Raw genomic sequence first — 18,569 nt, forward strand, 5'->3', positions numbered from 1 at the left:
CCAGCGACATATAGAGAGCTTAACTGGCAATCTTGGTGTACTCAGTAACGATGGCTTTATTAAAAAATGATTAAATCAACAGGACCTGGTCAAACTCGAATATTTATCCAGGGCAAAAGCGTTTGCTTGCTGGGGGGGGTGCAGCGGCCGGGACGGGTCGGGTCGGGACGGGACAGGACGCCCGCAGCCACGCGGGCAGCACGGCACGGCACGGCTCGGTGTGGACGTCGTCCTGGCGGGGGCAGCCTCGTGGGCACCGGGCACCCTCCTGCTGCCGGCCACTTGCCTCTGGTCCAGCACAGCCCCGCCAGCTGCAGTGACGGCCCTAATACCGCGGTGCTGGAACTAACCCGGGGACAAGTCCCGTCGCAGACACTGATTGCCACCAGCTCTTTGTATTTTCACTGTGGTCGCTACCTTAAACCAGAGGGGTTTATTAAATTATGTTGCGAACTGATGACTCTCCTTTCCTCTTTATTTTGCTCTCCTCCTTGATGTGACTGGTTCGGAATACACGGCTTTAAATTATTTTTTTTAATTGTGGGGTTTTGAGTACAGTTATGAAATAAAAAGGAATCGTTGTGTTTAAACATACAGTAGTTTGTGAATGTATTTTTTGAAACCATGGAGTCACTTGAAACAGTCATAAGAAGCCAATATTAACACGGTCTTGTTTACACTGTGTACATGGACATAACAGATCAAAAGCGTTTCTGGTGCCAACTACAATAAAGCACGAACCTTCAACACGAAGCCATGCCTTTTAGACTTCTGTGAACAACAAGCGGGGTGTTAGCTGGTAGCAAGTCACAGGGCTCCAGCGGCTTCTCAGGGCTCTGAGCAGCGGTGCTGTTTTCCTGGAGGGTCTCAGGAAGCAGCATTTTGGGGCAGGATGAGTACACAGGGGCCGGCGCATCCCGGAATAATGAGAATTAAAGTCTGTGCAATGTGAGATGCGTTTGAGCCTGTTGCAGATTTAAAGCGTTTCCAAACCTGTGTCAGAGCACAACTCAAGGCACGTTTCTCATTGCGAGGTGGTTTGGGGGTTGATATCACGTACGTGGGGACGGAAAGGGAATGCTCGAGGTGGCCCTAAACGTGCCCCTGGAGCCGGGCTGGTGGCTGGCTGAGGTTGTGGGGCTGCAGTTCCTGGGCTCACCCCTGGCCTCTCGGCCCCGTGCAGCTGGTGCAGCGATTTGGGCACCGAGGCTGCGTAACGGGGGCAGCGCGAGGATGGCGAGGCCGGCAGGAGGCTCCGTGCGGGCAGCACTCGCTGCCTCACTGCGAGACCCAGCAGTTTTGTTGGTTCAGAAATGACGTGGCTGCTCAGGGAGCACGATGCTGCGGCCACCACTGCCGCATCCCGGAGGTGTCTGCTGGCTGCCCACGTCCCCCTGCGGTGCTCTGACACTCCTCTCCACCTCCAGACCCAGCCCAAGCGCTCACCTTGCAAACTGCCACAGCCGCAGGTGATATTATCTGGATGCGCCTGAAATCCTCCAGTGCGTAACGCTCTTGTGCAAACCTCCGGTGTGCCTCTCCCCATCGTGCTTTTATCTGGAAATCCACAGCCTTAGGAGCTGCGTCTTCCTGGTTTATTTTTTCTGCTTTGTTTGGTTTGCTTTTCACATGAAAGCTGCCTCGGAATAAGCCAAAGACCACAGCAAGGGTGTGCTGGCCACCCCAGCCGCAGAGAAAGCCTCGCTGTCCGTGCTCTGAATTGCTTTCAGTGATGTGAGAGCACGCTCAGCTGTTCAGCCTGACAGAAACTTTAACCCAGGGCTTTTATCACATCCCATCGTGTTTGGCAGCACCCCTAATTACAGCAGGCACGACATAGTAGGCAGCGGGGACGACGAAGTGGCGTGTTATCAGACGTGGTTCTTGCACCTTATTAATAAGTAATGCTCTGAGCAGTGGTGGGAGTGCTGCTGTTGGCAAATAACGCTGAGTGTGCCCAGCGTGCTGCGAGCGGACACACGAGCTTTTATCCGTGCATTTCGCGGGACCAGTGCCCTCGTTCTCCGGCATCAGCCAACGCTGTTACTTCAGCGCTCGGAGGTGCAGCTCGTTTTCCTTCTGCTCCTGCAGCTCCTGGGGCCGCCTTCCTTCCAGCACGGGCGGGCTGGGCTCGGGCACCTTGCGCCGGCAGCGGGAGCGCTGTGCGCCGGCAGGCGCTGAGCTGACAGCCCCGTGGGTTTGTGCGCTGCCCTGGGCTTTACACACCTGCCCTGGGTTTACATAATGAGCTCTGGATTTACACACCTGCCCTGGGTTTGCCCACCAACCAACCTTTCCCACCTGCAAGCCAGCCTTGAGCTGCCCTCTGCTAACCTGCGCAAGGCGACACGGCCACATCCAGAGCCCAGTTCAGAAAAACACAACGGGCTGGGCTGTGACAGTGTCACCAGGAGCTAAACACATGCGTTAATGGATTTAATTAAAGCTTTGGCGTGTACCACAGCGCTGGGTACCCCGGCACCACCCCGCTCTCTTTTTGTGGTGTTTCCTGTCATCCACGCCCCACCCGTGACCCTATTGCTTTCCTCACCTCAGGCACCCCAAGCAGGGACGTGGGAGGGGGCTCAGCCTTGCAGTTTCCCGGGTCCCACAAAAGCTCGGCCCCTGCAGCCGGTGGGGCTGCGATCAATGCGCACAGGAATGCAGCGAACACTTTGCCCCGGGTTAAAGTTTTACTCTGAGACCAGAGCAAAGATTAGTGGTCTTTTTCTCCTCGTTTTTTTTTTGTTTTTTTTTTTTCCTCTTCCTCCGTGCATGTAGCACGTAGGTGCATGTAGCGCCCATGTGAAGGCTGCCTGAGCACCGTCGGTGGCTCACTCGCCTTTCCTTGGCTGGCAGCTGCGAAAGCTCACCTGGTAAGTGCCCCTTCCTGCTCACCTGGTAGGCAGTGGAATTAATCACCTCTGGGGCTGAGTCAGGCCTTGGCGTGCCTCCGCTGGATGCTGCATCCATTGCCAGCTGATGATGGCAGTGCCCGCGCCCGCGAGACCAGCTCAGACCAGATTTTGCATCGAAGTGCAAAGTTCGGCAAGTGCCCGCGGCGGGGCGGCGATACCCGACAGCATCGGCAGCACGGCGCTCGCCCCGTGATGGGCTTCGTAACGAAAAGGGATGGCATTGTGATGATTTCTGGGCCGCTTTGCTGTGCTGTGTCTCCGTGCACGCCTACGGCGCTCTCCTTCCCCGGCTGCTCTGGCTGCAGGCGTACGGTTGTGCACCAGCAGGGCACGGCGGTGGCTGCAGGTCTGTGCCTGCAGAGAGAGACCCGCACACGTCTGGGTTTGCGTATCCTCTGTGTGCACGTTATGCACACACACAAAGCTATTTCAGAGCAGGTGCCAAGTGATGTTTAAATAAAGCACGCGTTTTCTAGCATCTTTGCTACACGTGCTGGAAAGGTTCCTTCTTGCTAAAGTTCAGCGAGGAGTTTGGGGGTTCGGCAAACAAATCCCACGTGGAAGCCAAGACGGGTGCAGCACACCCAGAGCCCGGCTGCGGCACATCCCCAAGCCCCCCGCACGCCACAATCCGGTGCCGCAGGGGCAGCCAGAAATCAAAAATCAGCCTGCCAGCTGGATTTCCCAGGTCCACCCCTTGTCTTCGGGGGGGTGTCCCGTTCTTTCGTTTGTCCCCCCCAAAATTTCAGGGGATTGGCAGTGACGGCTCTGGGCTGGTCAGACGGAGGATATGAGTGTTGGGAAGACGGGTTTCTCATTAACCCCGGAGGTGATATAGCCCCATCTCCCGCGGCACAAACCGCTTTGCTGCTCCCGCTGTCCCTCCTCCTGCACCGAGCCCTCGCCCCGCTCCGCAGCCCAGGACAGAGCCGGGAGGGCAGCAGAGGAGCCGAGGGATGGACAAGAAAAGCAAAATGCAAGCAGAGAAGGTAACCACGGCTCAGCACCGTCTGTGCACTGGAATTTCCGAGGGAAACCAGCACCCAGGGGTGGTATTTATTGCCCGCTAAGACCAAAACCAACAAAATTTTCCCCCTTAGTTATCTGGCCTGTGATGTTTGTGTACAGAGCAGGGGCAAAGGGGCCAAGGGATTATTTTCTGTTATTTTTAAGAACTTTGTCACCTTACGGGATAATTTCAACCGCGATGGAGGGAAAAGGTATTTGAAACGGGACTGCTGAAAAACAAAGTCTTGGCTGTTTTTTTCCTAGCTGCTCTGCTCCAGCAGCGCTGCTGTGCCCCTTCCTGCTGCCGGCCCCCGGAAAGCCCCTGGGGACCAGCAGGGTGGTGGGCACAGGTCGCTGTATGTGGGGCAGCACCGCGTCCTGCCTGCCCTCGGGGCTCTCCCTTCTCTTTGGGAGCCAGGTGGAGTGACCCCGGGGGCTCACCGGGATCCCAGGGGGGGTCCTGGGGCAGGGCAGGGGCTGAGGCTGTTCTCTGCTCCCTCGGCAGCACCTCACGGGAACGCTGGTCCTCTCCGTCTTCACCGCGGTGCTGGGCTTCTTCCAGTACGGCTACAGCCTGGGCGTCATCAACGCGCCCCAGAAGGTAAGCGCCGAGCTGGGCTGCAGGGCTGGGGGCCTGGGGAGCCCCAGGGTGTCACCCCTCCCTGGTGGAAAACACCCCAAAACACAGCCGGGGGGGTTTATAGACGTACAGACGTGAGCCGACGGCGTTTTTCCTCTTTGCAGGTGATAGAAGCCCACTACACGCGCGTGCTGGGCATCGTCCCCCTGGACAGGCAGGCCACCAACGCCTCCGGGGAGGACGGCCCCATCCCCAGCACCATCCCCAGCACCATCCCCGGCACCATCCCCGGCACCGTCCCCGGCACCGTCCCCGGCACCGTCCCCGGCACAGAGGCTTGGGGCAGCACCGAGGGGACGCTCGCACCCCCCGAGGACCTCGCCGCCTCCCCGCACGTCCTCACCATGTACTGGTCCCTCTCCGTGTCCGTGTTCGCCATCGGCGGCATGGTCTCCTCCTTCACCGTGGGCTGGATCGGCGACCGGCTGGGGAGGTGAGAAGCAGCCCCCCCCGCCCCCGGTTTGAGGCAAAAGGGCATCTTTCAACCCCAATTTTTCCTGCGTGCCGGCCACGAGGCTCTGGTTTGCCCTTTAAAAAGGAGGCTGCAGCGTTGCCCCACGCACCTGAGGGGGTCTCCATGGGGCGCCAGGGGGTTGGAGGGCTGGGAGGCACCGGCTTCGTTTCCTCTGGTATTTATGGCTCTCCGTGAACACAGAGCCCGGGGCTGGAAGTCGGCACCTGTCCTCCCTGCTCCCGAGCTCTCCCCAGGCAAGTCGCAGCACTCAAGCCCCTCGCTAGGAATTTCAGACTTTAGATAGAGTCGAAGCCTTTTTGTTTGTCTGTTTGTTTTTCTCCAAAAGATGGTTTCCTTCTTATAGAAATACCATTCATATTATTTCTCCTAATACAACGAAAAAACCCTCAAACCTCCAAAATACCGCTCCAAACACCCCAGAGCTCTGACTTACTAAAACCCTAAATTACCGATCAGCTGTTCTATTGCAACGCTTAGCGCTCAGAGCAGAAATCAACGAGCTGCCTTTACCGACTGCCTAATCCCACCCTCCTCTCTGTGGCAAAAGCAAGAGGAAGGTACTTGGATAGGATTTCCCCCGGCCCTATAGCGTGCTTTAGGCACTCCGACCGCCCCCCTGCTGCATGTTCCCGTTGTCCTTTCCCCGTTGGCGCCGGCCGTCCCGCTGGCTCTGCCTTCCTGCGGCGGTGCCGGCGGGCTGGGAGGCGCAGGGACGAGCGGTGCCGTCTCCTTGCAGGGTGAAGGCCATGCTGGTGGTGAACGTCCTCTCCATCGTGGGCAACCTCCTCATGGGGCTGGCCAAATTCGGGCCGTCGCACATCCTCATCATCGCCGGGAGAGCGATCACGGGGCTGTACTGCGGTGAGTGCCCGCAGGGCAGGCTGTGATGCGAGGGTTTCTCACCTTTTGTAACTTTTTTTTAAACGTTTTTTTTGGAGGTCACGAGGGGTTCGGCAGGTGGCACTTTGCCTCTTCCCCCCGTGCCCGTCCTCCTCAATCCGGGATGTTCCCCAGGAGCACTTGGGTCGGCTCGGTCGCGAAATCAGCTCGGTTTACCTCGCGCCAGAAGGGAGCTGGGAGCAGCGCCTTAATGTCAAGGCTGGGTCTTGGTGGCGGCTGTCGCACAGCGTGCTGTTAGTCACGCTGTTTGAAAGGTTCCCCGGACAACAGCACTATCTGCAGCTGGGCTGCACTTAGTCCAGGAGCTCCGCGGGTAGGGAGGAGAAGATATCGCGCAGATAATAGGGGATTATATCGGAATTAGCTCAGAAATACAGCTCGCTATCGCTGTTACTGGCGTGTAAAGACAGTCCTGCACTCTGATGGGTCAAGGAAAGACTGGAGAGAGCTCTTTGCTCCATAATAACTGCTCCCAGCAGATCTCTGCTCCATGCTGGGCTGCCTGTGTTCACGTGCACAGCCCTCCTGGCCCCGCGGGAGGCAGGCAGGGCGGGACGCGGGCTGTGGGATGTGGGACGTGGGCTGTGGGATGTGGGATGCGGGCTGTGGGACGCGGGCTGTGGGATGTGGGACGCGGGCTGTGGGACGCGGGCTGTGGGACGCGGGCTGTGGGACGCGGGCTCCGTCCTCCCTCCCGGTTCGGGGCGAGGTTTCTGCTGACCGTGGAGCTGCCATCCCAGGGTGGTGACGCCTCGTGTGCTTCCTGCAGGACTCTCCTCCGGCCTCGTGCCCATGTACGTTAGCGAGGTCTCTCCCACCGCCCTCCGGGGAGCGCTGGGGACGCTGCATCAGCTGGCGATCGTCACGGGTATCCTCATCAGCCAGGTAAGGAGGAGGAGGCACAGGGCAGAGAGGGTATTGCAGGGGTTAGGGATACCCCAGCGATACGCAGGGGAACCTTTGAGAACTCTCTCATAATTTCACCCCAAAACTGAAGGCGAGTGAAGCTGTTTGCCCTAACAGGGTTAAGCTCCAGCCCTGAGCCAGAGGTGCGGATCTTCTCATGAAACAACAAGTACATCTGTCCTCTGCTAGGAAACTTTGGTACACATCTGCCCAGAGTCAGGCTGGATCCTGAACCCGAGATCCCTGGTATTTGGGAGCTCAGAAATGGCTTTATCAGGGAAGCAGGACACCACCACGGCAGGTGTCCCCGCCACGTGGCAGCACAGCATGTAAATGTGCCAGGGAACAACACCCCCAGAAAATGGCACAGCCACAAACCTCATCTAATCTAACTTAGCCCAAGAGAGTGGCTTTCCAGTCTTTTCTGGAAAAACCTGGTAAAAAAGCTGGCAGTGTAGGTCCTGCCAGACAGAAATCGCTTTGCAAATAGTGGAAGGAAAAGTTGTGCAGGCTTTGCTCAGGGAGCTCTCAGCTCCTCTCAAACCCACCTCGATTATTCCAGGTGCTCGGGCTGGACTTCCTCCTCGGCAACGACGAGATGTGGCCCCTGCTCCTGGGGCTGTCCGGCGTGGCCGCCCTGCTGCAGTTCTTCCTGCTCCTGCTGTGCCCTGAGAGCCCCAGATACCTTTACATCAAACTGGGGAAGGTGGAGGAGGCCAAAAAGAGTAAGACACAACCTCTGGGCTTGTCTGGGGCTGTTTTCACACCGTCCGTGGTATTAAACACCGAGGGGAGAGCCTGGCTGAGCACTCACAGGTGTCCCTGGGTGCAGCTGCTCCTTACCATGCTGCTCCTCTCCACCCGAGGGGCTGCATCTAGCAGGTGCAGAGTTTTCTGTTTCCACACTTCTGTAGGAAATCCCCATGACTGTAATTACACAGCAAACCCAGAGCGGTTCCTGCAGCAGCTCACACATCTCGCAGCGTGGCCGTGGCTGGTCCATAATAAATGGCTAATCTTTTTTTTCTCTTAAGGTCTGAAAAGGCTCAGAGGAAACTGTGACCCGATGAAAGAGATTGCTGAGATGGAGAAAGAAAAACAAGAAGCGGCGAGTGAGAAGAAAGTGTCCATCGGGCAGCTTTTCACCTCCTCGAAGTACCGGCAGGCTGTCATCGTGGCGCTGATGGTCCAGATATCCCAGCAGTTCTCAGGAATCAATGCGGTGAGCATCCCAAAACCATTTATCTTTAAAGAAATCCACATTTATCTCCCGTCCTTAACTTCCACAAGACAGGAATCGCCTTATTCTTTGAGAGGAGGGAGAGACCAGAGTCACTCCAACGTAGCAAGAGTCTTTTAAAATCCTTTTAAAGCTCAGTCCCATCAAGGTGTTTGCCTCCAGCACGTCGTGCTGGTGATCTGGCTTTCAAGATTAAACACAAGACTGCATGGAGGAAAAGTTTTAAATGTGCAAATGCCATAGTTCAGGAGGGGAATTTCAGTGGGATTTTTAACTCCCCCATGTTTCCTTGAAAGTTTCAGCCTTAATTATTGTACCGAATCATTAAAATTTGAAAGATTGATTGCAATTAAATTGCTTCAAATCTCAGCCAAGCAAGAACAGTTCTTCCCTCGGGAGAACAAAAAGTTCCACCAGCCCTGTTACCTAATCCTTCGTCCTAATGTATTTTGATAGATCTTTTACTACTCCACAAACATTTTTGAGAGAGCCGGAGTTGACCAACCCGTTTATGCAACCATTGGCGTTGGAGTGGTGAACACAGTCTTCACTGTTATCTCTGTAAGTAAATATTTCTGCCCTAGATTACAAAAAACGGGTGAGCAGCAATTTGATTTTGAAACACGCTTTTATCCTGGGGCTGGGGGTCGCAGTTTTGCAGGGCCGACCCTGCACACCCTATGGAAAAAATTCATTCCCTGGGCATTTCCTCATCTGGCAAATCAAGCCTTGACACATGGCTCGTTGCTGCCAAACAGCACTGCTGAATGCCTCGTGAATGAAAGCTGCATTGCCTTGCTCGGGGAAGCTCAGGTAGCTCAGTGCTGCCCCAAAACCAAAAGGTGCCTTCGAGACACATTCTGCGGGCCCGATTTTCCCGAGGAGCAGGCAGGGGCTGGAGTAAAGCCAGCAGCTTGCAATCTCTCTTATCTGTTTTCTTTCAATTTCTCATCCCTATGCACACAGCATCTGCATGATTGATATCTGAAGGCCATTCCACAGTAATAAAATAATAGAGCAATTCTCATCAGCTCTGGGCACTACTCTGTAGCAATAAAAGGGTGGCTCCAGTTTTCTTTGCTTTTCCCTCCACTTCTCTCTCTCTTGAGAGGATTAACACAATTCCAATCAGGAGATAATTATTTTTTAATGTGGCCATTAATATAGGAAGAGCAGGAAACGCCATTTCCCTCGTATTCCTAGAGAGCAGTAGGGAGCAAAGGACTTTTGCACACAATGAAGTGGGACTAGATGCACTGTAGAAATACAGTCCTAAAAGATCTTAGCCCACCCTACAGAAGGCATTGGGGTGAAACTTCTTTAGAGAAAGTCCATTGCAGGTCCCATGCAGAGGAGAAACCATGAGTGGTTATGGTGAAACAAGGCATGGAGGCTGTGCAGCCGGAGGAGAGCTGCCTCCGGCTCCGGCGGTCTCCTGCAGTCCCAGATCCACCCTGGGGACATGTGCTCTTTGCTTCTTTTGGCCGTAAGCACTTTAAAAATTACCTGCATCTGTCAATGAATGACAGGCCCCGACCAAAAGGCAGAAGCACTGACGGCCATGCAGGTCTTGGCAAGGGAAGAAGGGAGGTGGAGGCTCGCCCGCTGCAGTTTCACAAGTTGGCAGGATGATCTGCCTCCGGCAGTGAGACCATCCCCTGGGAGCATCTGCTATAACTGCACAAAAAGGAGATGTCTGAGGTTGAGCTAATGGCCAAAGGTGTCCTTTAGAGTGGAGGGGAAGGAGCAGGCAGCCTCCTGATGTAGGGTATCTTAGGACAGGCCAGATTCCTTGTCCTTTGGAGCTACCTGCATCTCCCCATTGGGTGAAGTGATGGATATAGATGCAGGGAAAAAAACAAGTCCATAGCCAGCAATACATGTGTAGGAGCAGCGGGCAGCCCTGAGAGCCTGGAAACCCCTGAGCTGTGTGTATACAGGCTTTCACCTTGTCCTGGGCAGGGCAACTGCTCGGTCTGGCTCCCTACCAGCCACCAGCAGAGGTTCTGGAGCTTGGAAACCAGCACAAAAATCTGTATGTGAGCTAAAAGAGCAGGACTGCATGGTGGTGGTAGTAACAGGCTGTTTGCTGCTAATGGACCTGGTGGAAGCTCCCGAGAGCAGGGCTGCTGGAGGCTGAGCGGCTGCGTGTGTTTCTCCAGGTGTTCCTGGTGGAGAAGGCGGGCAGGCGCTCCCTGTTCCTGGCTGGCCTGATGGGCATGCTGATGAGTGCTGTGGCCATGACGGTTGGACTTGCGCTCCTGGTAAGGCTCGCTCCTCACTTTATCTCTGTGGCTTGCAAACAAGAGAAGACAAACCAGCCCTCAAGGGGAAAGCTTTGAAGCTTCTTCTCATAGAAGCTTGGAAGACATTTGTCCTCAGAAGGGACAACATGGCCATAGCTGGAGCTGTCTCTGATGAGGGCAGTGCCTGGGGGCATCGCACTCTTTGTCCCCTGCAGTCCCACCACACACCCAGTCAGCAGGAGCACAAATGTTTATAGTTTCAATGACACGTATCCCACCTGCGCTTGTCTGAATGGGGGAAATTTCTGAAAAATAAACCTAATAAATTAGCGATAACTAATGAGAGTCATGCTGGGGCCGTAACACTGAGCGCATCCTCTTGCAGAGCCAGTTCGCCTGGATGAGCTACGTCAGCATGATCGCCATCTTCCTCTTCGTCATCTTCTTCGAGGTGGGGCCTGGGCCCATCCCCTGGTTTATCGTAGCCGAGCTGTTCAGCCAAGGCCCGCGCCCTGCCGCCATCGCCATCGCCGGCTTCTGCAACTGGGCCTGCAACTTCATCGTGGGGATGTGCTTCCAGTACATTGCGGTAAGAAACCTCGGTAAAATGGTACAAATACGTGCTGGGCACAAGTCTGCTGCTGGATGAGGGCCCAAGGGCAGGATAGTGGGCTGTGCGCGTTTCCCCCAGATCTCCAAGTCCTCTGGGGTGGGGTGACAAGAAGCCACCCATGGTGCTGACGGCCATGTCCCTGCTCTCACTTGCCCCACTGCAGGACCTGTGTGGACCGTACGTGTTTGTCATCTTCGCCGTCCTGCTTCTGGTCTTCCTTCTGTTTGCCTTCCTCAAAGTACCTGAGACGAAGGGGAAGTCGTTCGAGGAGATCGCGGCCGTGTTCCGCCGCAAGAAGCTCCCAGCCAAGTCCATGACCGAGCTGGAAGAGCTGCGAGGCGGCGAGGCGGCGTAGGCACGGCCACGCAGGCAGGAAGGAGGGATGGAGCCTGGGCTTCCTTCAAGCACAGCGGGAAACGCTGGGCAAAAGTCTCATTTCACACAAACCTCGCAGGTGGCAGCCCAGGGGCACTTCTGACTGCTGCCGCCTGCACCCTCCAGCCACAGGTGCCAACCTGGCGCTTTGCTCTGAAACCATCGGCGCAGCTGGGCTCAGGAAGAGCCGGGGAAAGCACAGGAGGAACATGTTACACGTGTGTCCCCACGCCCCGCCGCGTGCTGAGGCGATGGCCTTACTAACTGGGAAAGCACTGCATCGAGCAGGGCCCTTGCCCGGCTGGAACGAAGGGAAGAGGGGTGGGGTGATGCTGAAGTGTCATGCCTTCACCTTTTCTTCTCATGCTTGCCGCTTCCTCCTGCTGAGTGAGCCGAAGCCTTGAGAAACCACCTGCAAGGCAGCGGTGCTGGCGGCACAGCGCGCTGAGCGCCCATGGTGCTGAGGGACACAGGCCCTGTGGGGCCGGGGCAGCCATGGCTGCTCTGGGCAGCCGGGGGCTGGGCCTCCCCTCCCTCGCTGCCCTCCCTCCCCACCCTCTGCACCCATCTTCCTGTCATAATGTACGGTGCTCAGGCCAACCATAACAGCTAATGGGACCCCGAAGGGTAAATGGCTCCTGCCCCACTAACTGGGAGGTGCCCCCTGCTTGGCACCACTGGGGTCTCACTGGCTGGCTGTGCTTCACCAAAGACAGCGTGTGAGAGGGAGCTTGCTGTGTTTCTGTAGCCTTGTTCGTGCTCATTTTGCTTCTGTGTGAGAGAATTCTAGGTTACAAAATCAAACTGCGAGGATTTTCCTTCCTTTTGGGGGGATATGTTGGAATCAGTGTAGAAGCCTGCTCTCTGCTCAAGCTTTTAAGGTTTGCACGTTCCCTGTTGTGATACCCGGCTACTTCCTAGCAAGCTCTTCAGGACAGACACCCAGTATTTATTTAAAGAGAAGGCACCAGCACTGCTGGGTCACCATGAGCTCACAGCAACTGCGAGTGCCGCAGTGGCCATGGTGTAACAGAAGATCAAAGATGAAGAAAGGCACGAGAAGAGATGGGCCAAGGAGGACCACAGCCGGCTGCAGTGGCTTTGGTTTCAGACAAGAAGGTTCATGGGCCTGAACTTCCTTCCTGTGTATACCTTGCCCTCTTGGCATTAAGACCCTAAGGCTAGTTTTGGTTCCTTCTGAGCAACTGGAGTGCGGGCACGAGGTTCCCCTGGCCCAGCAGCTGGCCCTGTGTGCATACTGGAGCAAGGAGATTTCACCGGAGGCTTTCCTGGGATGCCTGCAATAACAGCAGTTTTCTATGTCTGTTACATAAAGGTGGCAATGAACAACACCTGTGGCATCTGTTGGCTTGTGCTGTTGTTTTTTTCCTGTCCTTACATCCCAGCCGTATGTCCAGCTCCAGATGGGAGGTGTTTTGCTGGCAGGGTGCGTTTGCTCCACAGGCAGCAATTGCTGCGCAAGCCCTCTGCTGTAAAACACTGCTCTGCTTGCACGGAGCCTGGGGCAGCTTCACAGCTGGTGCTGTGCCTCTGCAGGGGGAGCCTGTGGGAGGGATGGGGCTCTTGGTATGTTTGCCTCACCATTAGGGCAGGTGGAAAGGGCAGCAGTGGCAGGGAAGGCCCCACATGGCACCCACCATCCCCAAACGTCCCCGCTCAGCCCTCCTCAGCCTGCCAGTCCCTACAAGTAGAAGCAGCCTTCCAAGTGGGCAAACGGCTCAAGCCATAGCTGCACAATGGCCGTACAGGTAGTTTGGTGTGAGAATGGCTGGCCAAACATGTTTTGGTACACTTCTGCTGAGCTTTGTCCCAATGCCTGAGGAGCACCAGTCAGTGATGGGTTGGATTCAGAACTAATAACCCAGCGGTGGGGGGTCATTAACCGAGCAATGCTCTGAGCCGGGCAGGCTGCGTTTTCCTGCGTATCACTAAATGAATGCCAGCAGAAAGCCTGATTTGCCTATTGTAATGTTGCACATACAGGCTTTCTCTCCTCATTTTAGCCTGCACTCTGAGAAGCTTTTGGCTGAGGTACAGCCCAGACCGGGTAGCTTGCCACGGGAGCCTCAGCACTAGCAGGCACCACACGCCAGCAAGTTCCTCCCACCCAGCTGCTTTTCCATGGCCCGCTGCCGGTGTGCTGGGCCTCCTGCAGGCTAACGGGACGCTCCCTCGCTCGGTCGTGCTGAGTTTCAGCCACGAGGAAGGGAAACGAGTCTTCTTCCAGGCTGGAACCCCCACGGGGCATCCTCTCTCAACTTCTCAGGCCACAACTGGACAATGTGCCTTGGTGCATTTTGCTGTTCTCATTCATTTACCTGTATAGCCCCCTAGGGACAATGCTTTGCTCGACCTGGGATGTTTCAAATTAATTCTGGTAATGGTTGTGTTGTCCATGGGGCAGGCAGCAGCCTGGGAGAGGGTGCACAGAGCTGGGTGCTGCTAAATGCTTTGGCAATCCCTGTCCTCACCAGGGCTGCTGGGGACAGATGAAGCTGATACACCGGGCTGAGCTGTCACACTGTGCTTTTACCATGCATGGCAATGCAGGGAAGGGTCAGAGGAGTTTGTTCAGTTCTGCAGCCGTGTCTATGTCTGTCTTGTCCCATCAGGCTGTAATTAGCATTTTATCTACCCTTGCTACATGTGAGTTCCAGCTGAAACTTGCTCTGATGACACAGCTTGTTCAATCATTATTTTTATCTCTGTTACAGTTTTATTAAGTTGCTAATCATTAAGGTTTAAAAGACCAAGTCATACTTATTAGCTAAATGGTCATTGCACTTTAGTTAACATGCAAAGTATGTTCCCATCCTGTAGTTAGCTAATAATGCAATATAATTAATAGCCCCTGAGAAAGCATCTTGTCAGCAAGAGCTTTGACAGTGTTTTCCTAATGTGCTAAGATGACAGCCATTAAGACTTTTCTGTTGTGTCAGATAAATGGCTAACAATATCTACTTTCCCACTCTCTAGGCGTAATTTAAAAATTAGTTTGACTTCCCTAATCCAATAAGCTCAGGACATTTGACTCCATTAACACTTTCCACGCTAATTTATCACAGATTTTTCTGCCTCACTTCAGCTTGTTTTTCACCGCTGAGCAGAGGCACCCTCCCCCTGCTGAGCCGAACGGCTGAGGATGATGAAGCTGAACCAAGAGCTACATATTCAGGGCACCGGGCTTTAATGTCTGATGTATTTTCTGAGGTGCTCTGTGTCCTTCTCTTTCGCTGAGACCTATCGGTGCTAAGGAACCACGAGGCAGGACAGCAGGTCTGGCTCCAGCAGCACACGTAGAGATGAGATTTAATTTAAGTGCTGTGCTCGAGAGTTTCACTAAAGCACCGCTGGCAGGTTTTGCCCAGAGGCACCAGTGCGCAGCAGTGCTGGAAGAGAACTGTCCTCCCCCGCAGGATGGCAATAAATCCTGGCTGTAACTCAGTGGGTTTTGAATCTTACAGGCTGTAGGCATAACTACAGACCAGGCGTTTGTGCAGTGCCTTGCATTGCCCCCTTTACTCGCTCTGGGGACTACGCAATGCAGCAGGGCTCCCCAGTCATGGGTTGGCTATCCCGTGGCAGTGCTGCGTCAGCCGCAGGAGGAGGGAACAGCTGGACTTGCAGCGCCTTTTCCCCCTTCCTGGTGCAAGTTACAGCTGGTTCCAGCCAGCTCGGTGTCCCTGGCACTGTCACACCGCTCAGCTCTTATCTGCAGCGTGTGCCCCGGGGTGATTCAGCCGGCGGCTGCACACACACATCTCGCCTGATCACACCGTGCAGCTGCGCTGGAGGCTGCACAAGTCAGGAGCGAGCACAGAGCGGTCAGAGGTACTGCTGCGGTAGCTTTTATGCATCCCACGGCCTGCAGCCCCTAATAGCTGTAGGAACCGTCTAGCATCCCAGAATCCTGTTCTCAAGGCCAATGCAAAGCAGGATGAGTCACTGGTTCGATCTTTGTAGGAAGCAGCAGGTGAACATGGGATTAAAGCCGTGCCTGGAGCAGAGTGGGATGCCTATTGCAAGGTCACTGCAGAGGCTCTTTCATCTGGTTCAGGCTGAACGGAGAGATTGTATTTAGGAACACAGAGGGGCTGCTGAGCCTGGCATCGCCCTCTACAGGGGAGGATCATCAGTCCCCAGCCTCTTTTTTGTCCTCCTAGTCCAGGCTGCTCCCAGAAGCCAACATGAATCATCATCCCCAGCAGCCAGGACATGACTGTGCGATCCCAGGTAAGACAGCTCAGCAGTTAGAACCAGAGATGCTTGCTAAAGTTGCAGTAGGGTTGCGTTTACATTGCTTTGCTCGTGACCTGTTACTTCTCATCTTGCAGCATGACCTAAGTCTCGCTGAGCGAGCCTCTCGCTGCTTCACCATGAAGCTTACATAACTGAGAAAAGATACACCTCGCTCATTTTAACCTCTCCAAAAGCTCTTTGATAATTTCTGCTGTGCAATTTATATAAAGACGTGGACAGAGGAGACGAAGATTGGTAACATACTGAGCCTACTCAAAAGAAAAGATGTGATCCAGCTGTGCAGTGTTCTAAGCACACATGCACAAAAGGAAAGGAAATACGTTTAAACATGAAAGGCATGATATTTACAAATATGCTTTGAAATCAAATTGCTATTGTTGCACGGAAAATGGGATAATCACATTAGTACAATCAAGAAACTCTTTCTTTTCTAATAACTGTTGATCCAAACAAAGGAGAGAGATCTGCAAGCAATGACTGGTGCATCTGATTTCCAGTTTTCTTTAACTGAATCTCTGATAAAGACTGCCTTGGAATATTTGTTTTGTGTCTCAAAAATATGTATCAACTACAGTTGTACCTCAGCAAAAAAACTAGGCTTAGTACAGAAGATCTCTCAGATCACCTAAAATGAATCTGTTAATTGCAGAAAATCAACCCAATTTATGCCATGAACCATTGAGAAAATAAATTATTGTTAGTGCTTAGCCCCAGTCTGCTCCAAAACGGGCTCAAAAGAGTTGGGAGGTCTCTCATAAAGTATTTTATCACAAGATAAAATGCCCTCGAGCACGTGCAACTAGTCGTACACTTGTAGGTAAGCATACACACACCGTGAATGTAAAAACACTTAACGCAACAGCTCAGACACTGCTTATCAACTGACACAGAAGAAAAATGGGCAGTTCCCCAGGGTAATGTGTATCATCGCCAGAGCTAGGCTGCATGAGACAGCATCCACTGCCCGCCCTGGTAACAGAAGAGAGCCCGCGCCCCAACGTGCTAGGAGGCCCGTGTAAATAAGAGTCACACCTATCTCCTTGGGTACACACAGTACAAATTGAAGTGGGATCTATTCACGGGTTGTCATCAATTAAATAAAAAACACTTCAGAAACTGCTGACGAACTGATTAAAAACATGGAGTTAAAACGCATCCCTCTTGCAGTCCCATTTGAACAGAGAGGATAAATTCGGGATCTTGTGGCAGAAAGAGCAGAGCAGCAAACTAGCTGATGGTGCCAGCTGCAGAGACCATCTCTGACAATGCTACCACACACACATCACCATTTTTCTGGGTTTTTCACTGTTCTGTTTGTGTGGTGTTTAAAGTAAGGTATCCATGTTGCCCCAGGCAGGAGTGGACCCCACACCGCTCCTCCAACAGCAACTCCACAGAAAGGTCTTTGGGTGAATTTAGTCAAATAGCTAAAAGTATTATGGAATGTGACTTGGAGTTTTTGTGTGTGTGTGTTTAATTTTTTTAATAACCATTTGGCCTTGTTTTGCTTGGGATCCATCTGTCTCTGTGTGGCTGCATTCGCCGCCGCACTTGGGAATGTCTCTCCCCTGACAGCAGAGCAGGATTGATGTCGGAGGCTAACAAGGGCTGTGCTATTAATGCTGTAGATGATGGGCAGGACACCTTGCACAGAGCCATCTGAGCCTTAAGTTAATTAAAACAAGCTTTCATCATTGCTCTTAGACAGTTTCAAGTCCTTTTGACTGACTACGCAGTGCTTGCAAAATGCTTTTGTTTCTGATTATTTTCTGACAGTAAAGGAAAAACGTTAAACTGACAAATGACCTTTGCATCGGCTGTTAAACACATTTCTCCAGCAGACTTTGGGAACACCCGTTCCTTCCCTGGTTTGCTAAAGCCTCATTGTGTGCCCCAGGGGCTGCCCGAGAGCCCTGCAGCAGGAAGATGGTGGCAGAAAAGCCACGGCCTGAGCTGACTGGATCAGATACAGGGTAACAGGAATGAACACCCCCAGATGGCCCTGCTAGGCCTAGTACCACACCCTTGCACTTAAACCTGTTTTGTTTTGTTTTATTTTGAAAGCAGCATTCATTACAGAGGGAACGGGCCTCACGTTGTGCCAGGGTAGGTTGAGGCTGGAAATGAGGAGACATTTCTTCTCAGGAAGAGCAGCCTGAGCAGGCGTTGGGACGGGTTGCCCGGGGAGGTGGGGGAGTCACCGTCCCTGGGGGTGTTCAAGGAGAGGTTGGGCCTGGTGCCTGGGGACACGGTTCAGTGGGTGATGGTGGTGGGAGGGGGGTGGTTGGAGCAGGGGATCTTGGAGGGCTTTTCCAACCTTAATGGTTCTGTGATTCTGTGATTCTATGATATTCGGCCTTTATTACTAGTATATATTATATTCAGCCTATATTATTAGTGTATAACATTATGTGTTAAAATGCTAATTATTTAAATTATATAAATATAATGTAATTATATAATACTATATTACCCTTATAACTTCCTATACTATTCCTGTGTAATAGTCCTAATGCAATTAACAATACACACAGCAGCAGCAACCCCACACAACGTACAACGGCCACACTACCCATGCAATACCAATACATTTCACACCAGCATCACGTTCGGCAACAGGGATATATTTAATTAAGCCAGTATCACGTTCAATTACAGCGATATATTTAATTAAGCCAGTATCCCGTTCGGTTACAGCGATGCATTTAATTAAGCCGCGCCGTGTTTATGGCTAACACCACCGTCCGTAACCCCCCTCACGGCAGGACCCGGCGGCGCCTCAGCGCCCCGTCAGGCCGCCGGGGCGGCAAGGAGAGGTGGGGGGCGGGGCGTTTGGGTGAGGACCCGCCCGTGTGGGCGGAGCCTGACGGCGAAGCCACGCCCCCTCCTCCGTCGGGCGCGGGGCGGGCGGCGCGGGGCGGAAGCGGGCGGGGGGGGGCGGGGCGAGGTGCGCGCGCTGCCCGCCGC

General features: G+C 53.8%; 1 protein-coding gene across 1 annotated transcript; it reads left to right on the plus strand.

The window, feature by feature from the left end:
- The first annotated feature begins 3,874 nt into the window (after positions 1-3,874).
- On the plus strand, positions 3,875-11,301 carry SLC2A2 (solute carrier family 2 member 2). The gene is made up of 11 exons (XM_035557327.1): positions 3,875-3,907; positions 4,432-4,527; positions 4,671-4,999; positions 5,778-5,902; positions 6,711-6,826; positions 7,410-7,572; positions 7,882-8,069; positions 8,544-8,648; positions 10,250-10,351; positions 10,719-10,922; positions 11,110-11,301. Exons 1-11 carry the CDS (start codon positions 3,875-3,877, stop codon positions 11,299-11,301), a joined length of 1,653 nt encoding a protein of 550 aa, XP_035413220.1.
- Positions 11,302-18,569: the final 7,268 nt, after the last annotated feature.

This window comes from Cygnus atratus, chromosome 9 (genome assembly GCF_013377495.2).
Source record: "Cygnus atratus isolate AKBS03 ecotype Queensland, Australia chromosome 9, CAtr_DNAZoo_HiC_assembly, whole genome shotgun sequence".
Lineage (NCBI taxonomy): Eukaryota > Metazoa > Chordata > Aves > Anseriformes > Anatidae > Cygnus > Cygnus atratus.

Excerpts from the sequence above, each read along its gene's own strand:
- SLC2A2 (XM_035557327.1), top strand. The coding sequence starts at position 3,875 with ATGGACAAGAAAAGCAAAATGCAAGCAGAGAAG. Across the intron at positions 7,573-7,881 it reads GGTGGAGGAGGCCAAAAAGA|GTCTGAAAAGGCTCAGAGGA; the intron begins GTAAGACACAAC and ends TTTTCTCTTAAG. Across the intron at positions 10,923-11,109 it reads TGTGCTTCCAGTACATTGCG|GACCTGTGTGGACCGTACGT; the intron begins GTAAGAAACCTC and ends GCCCCACTGCAG.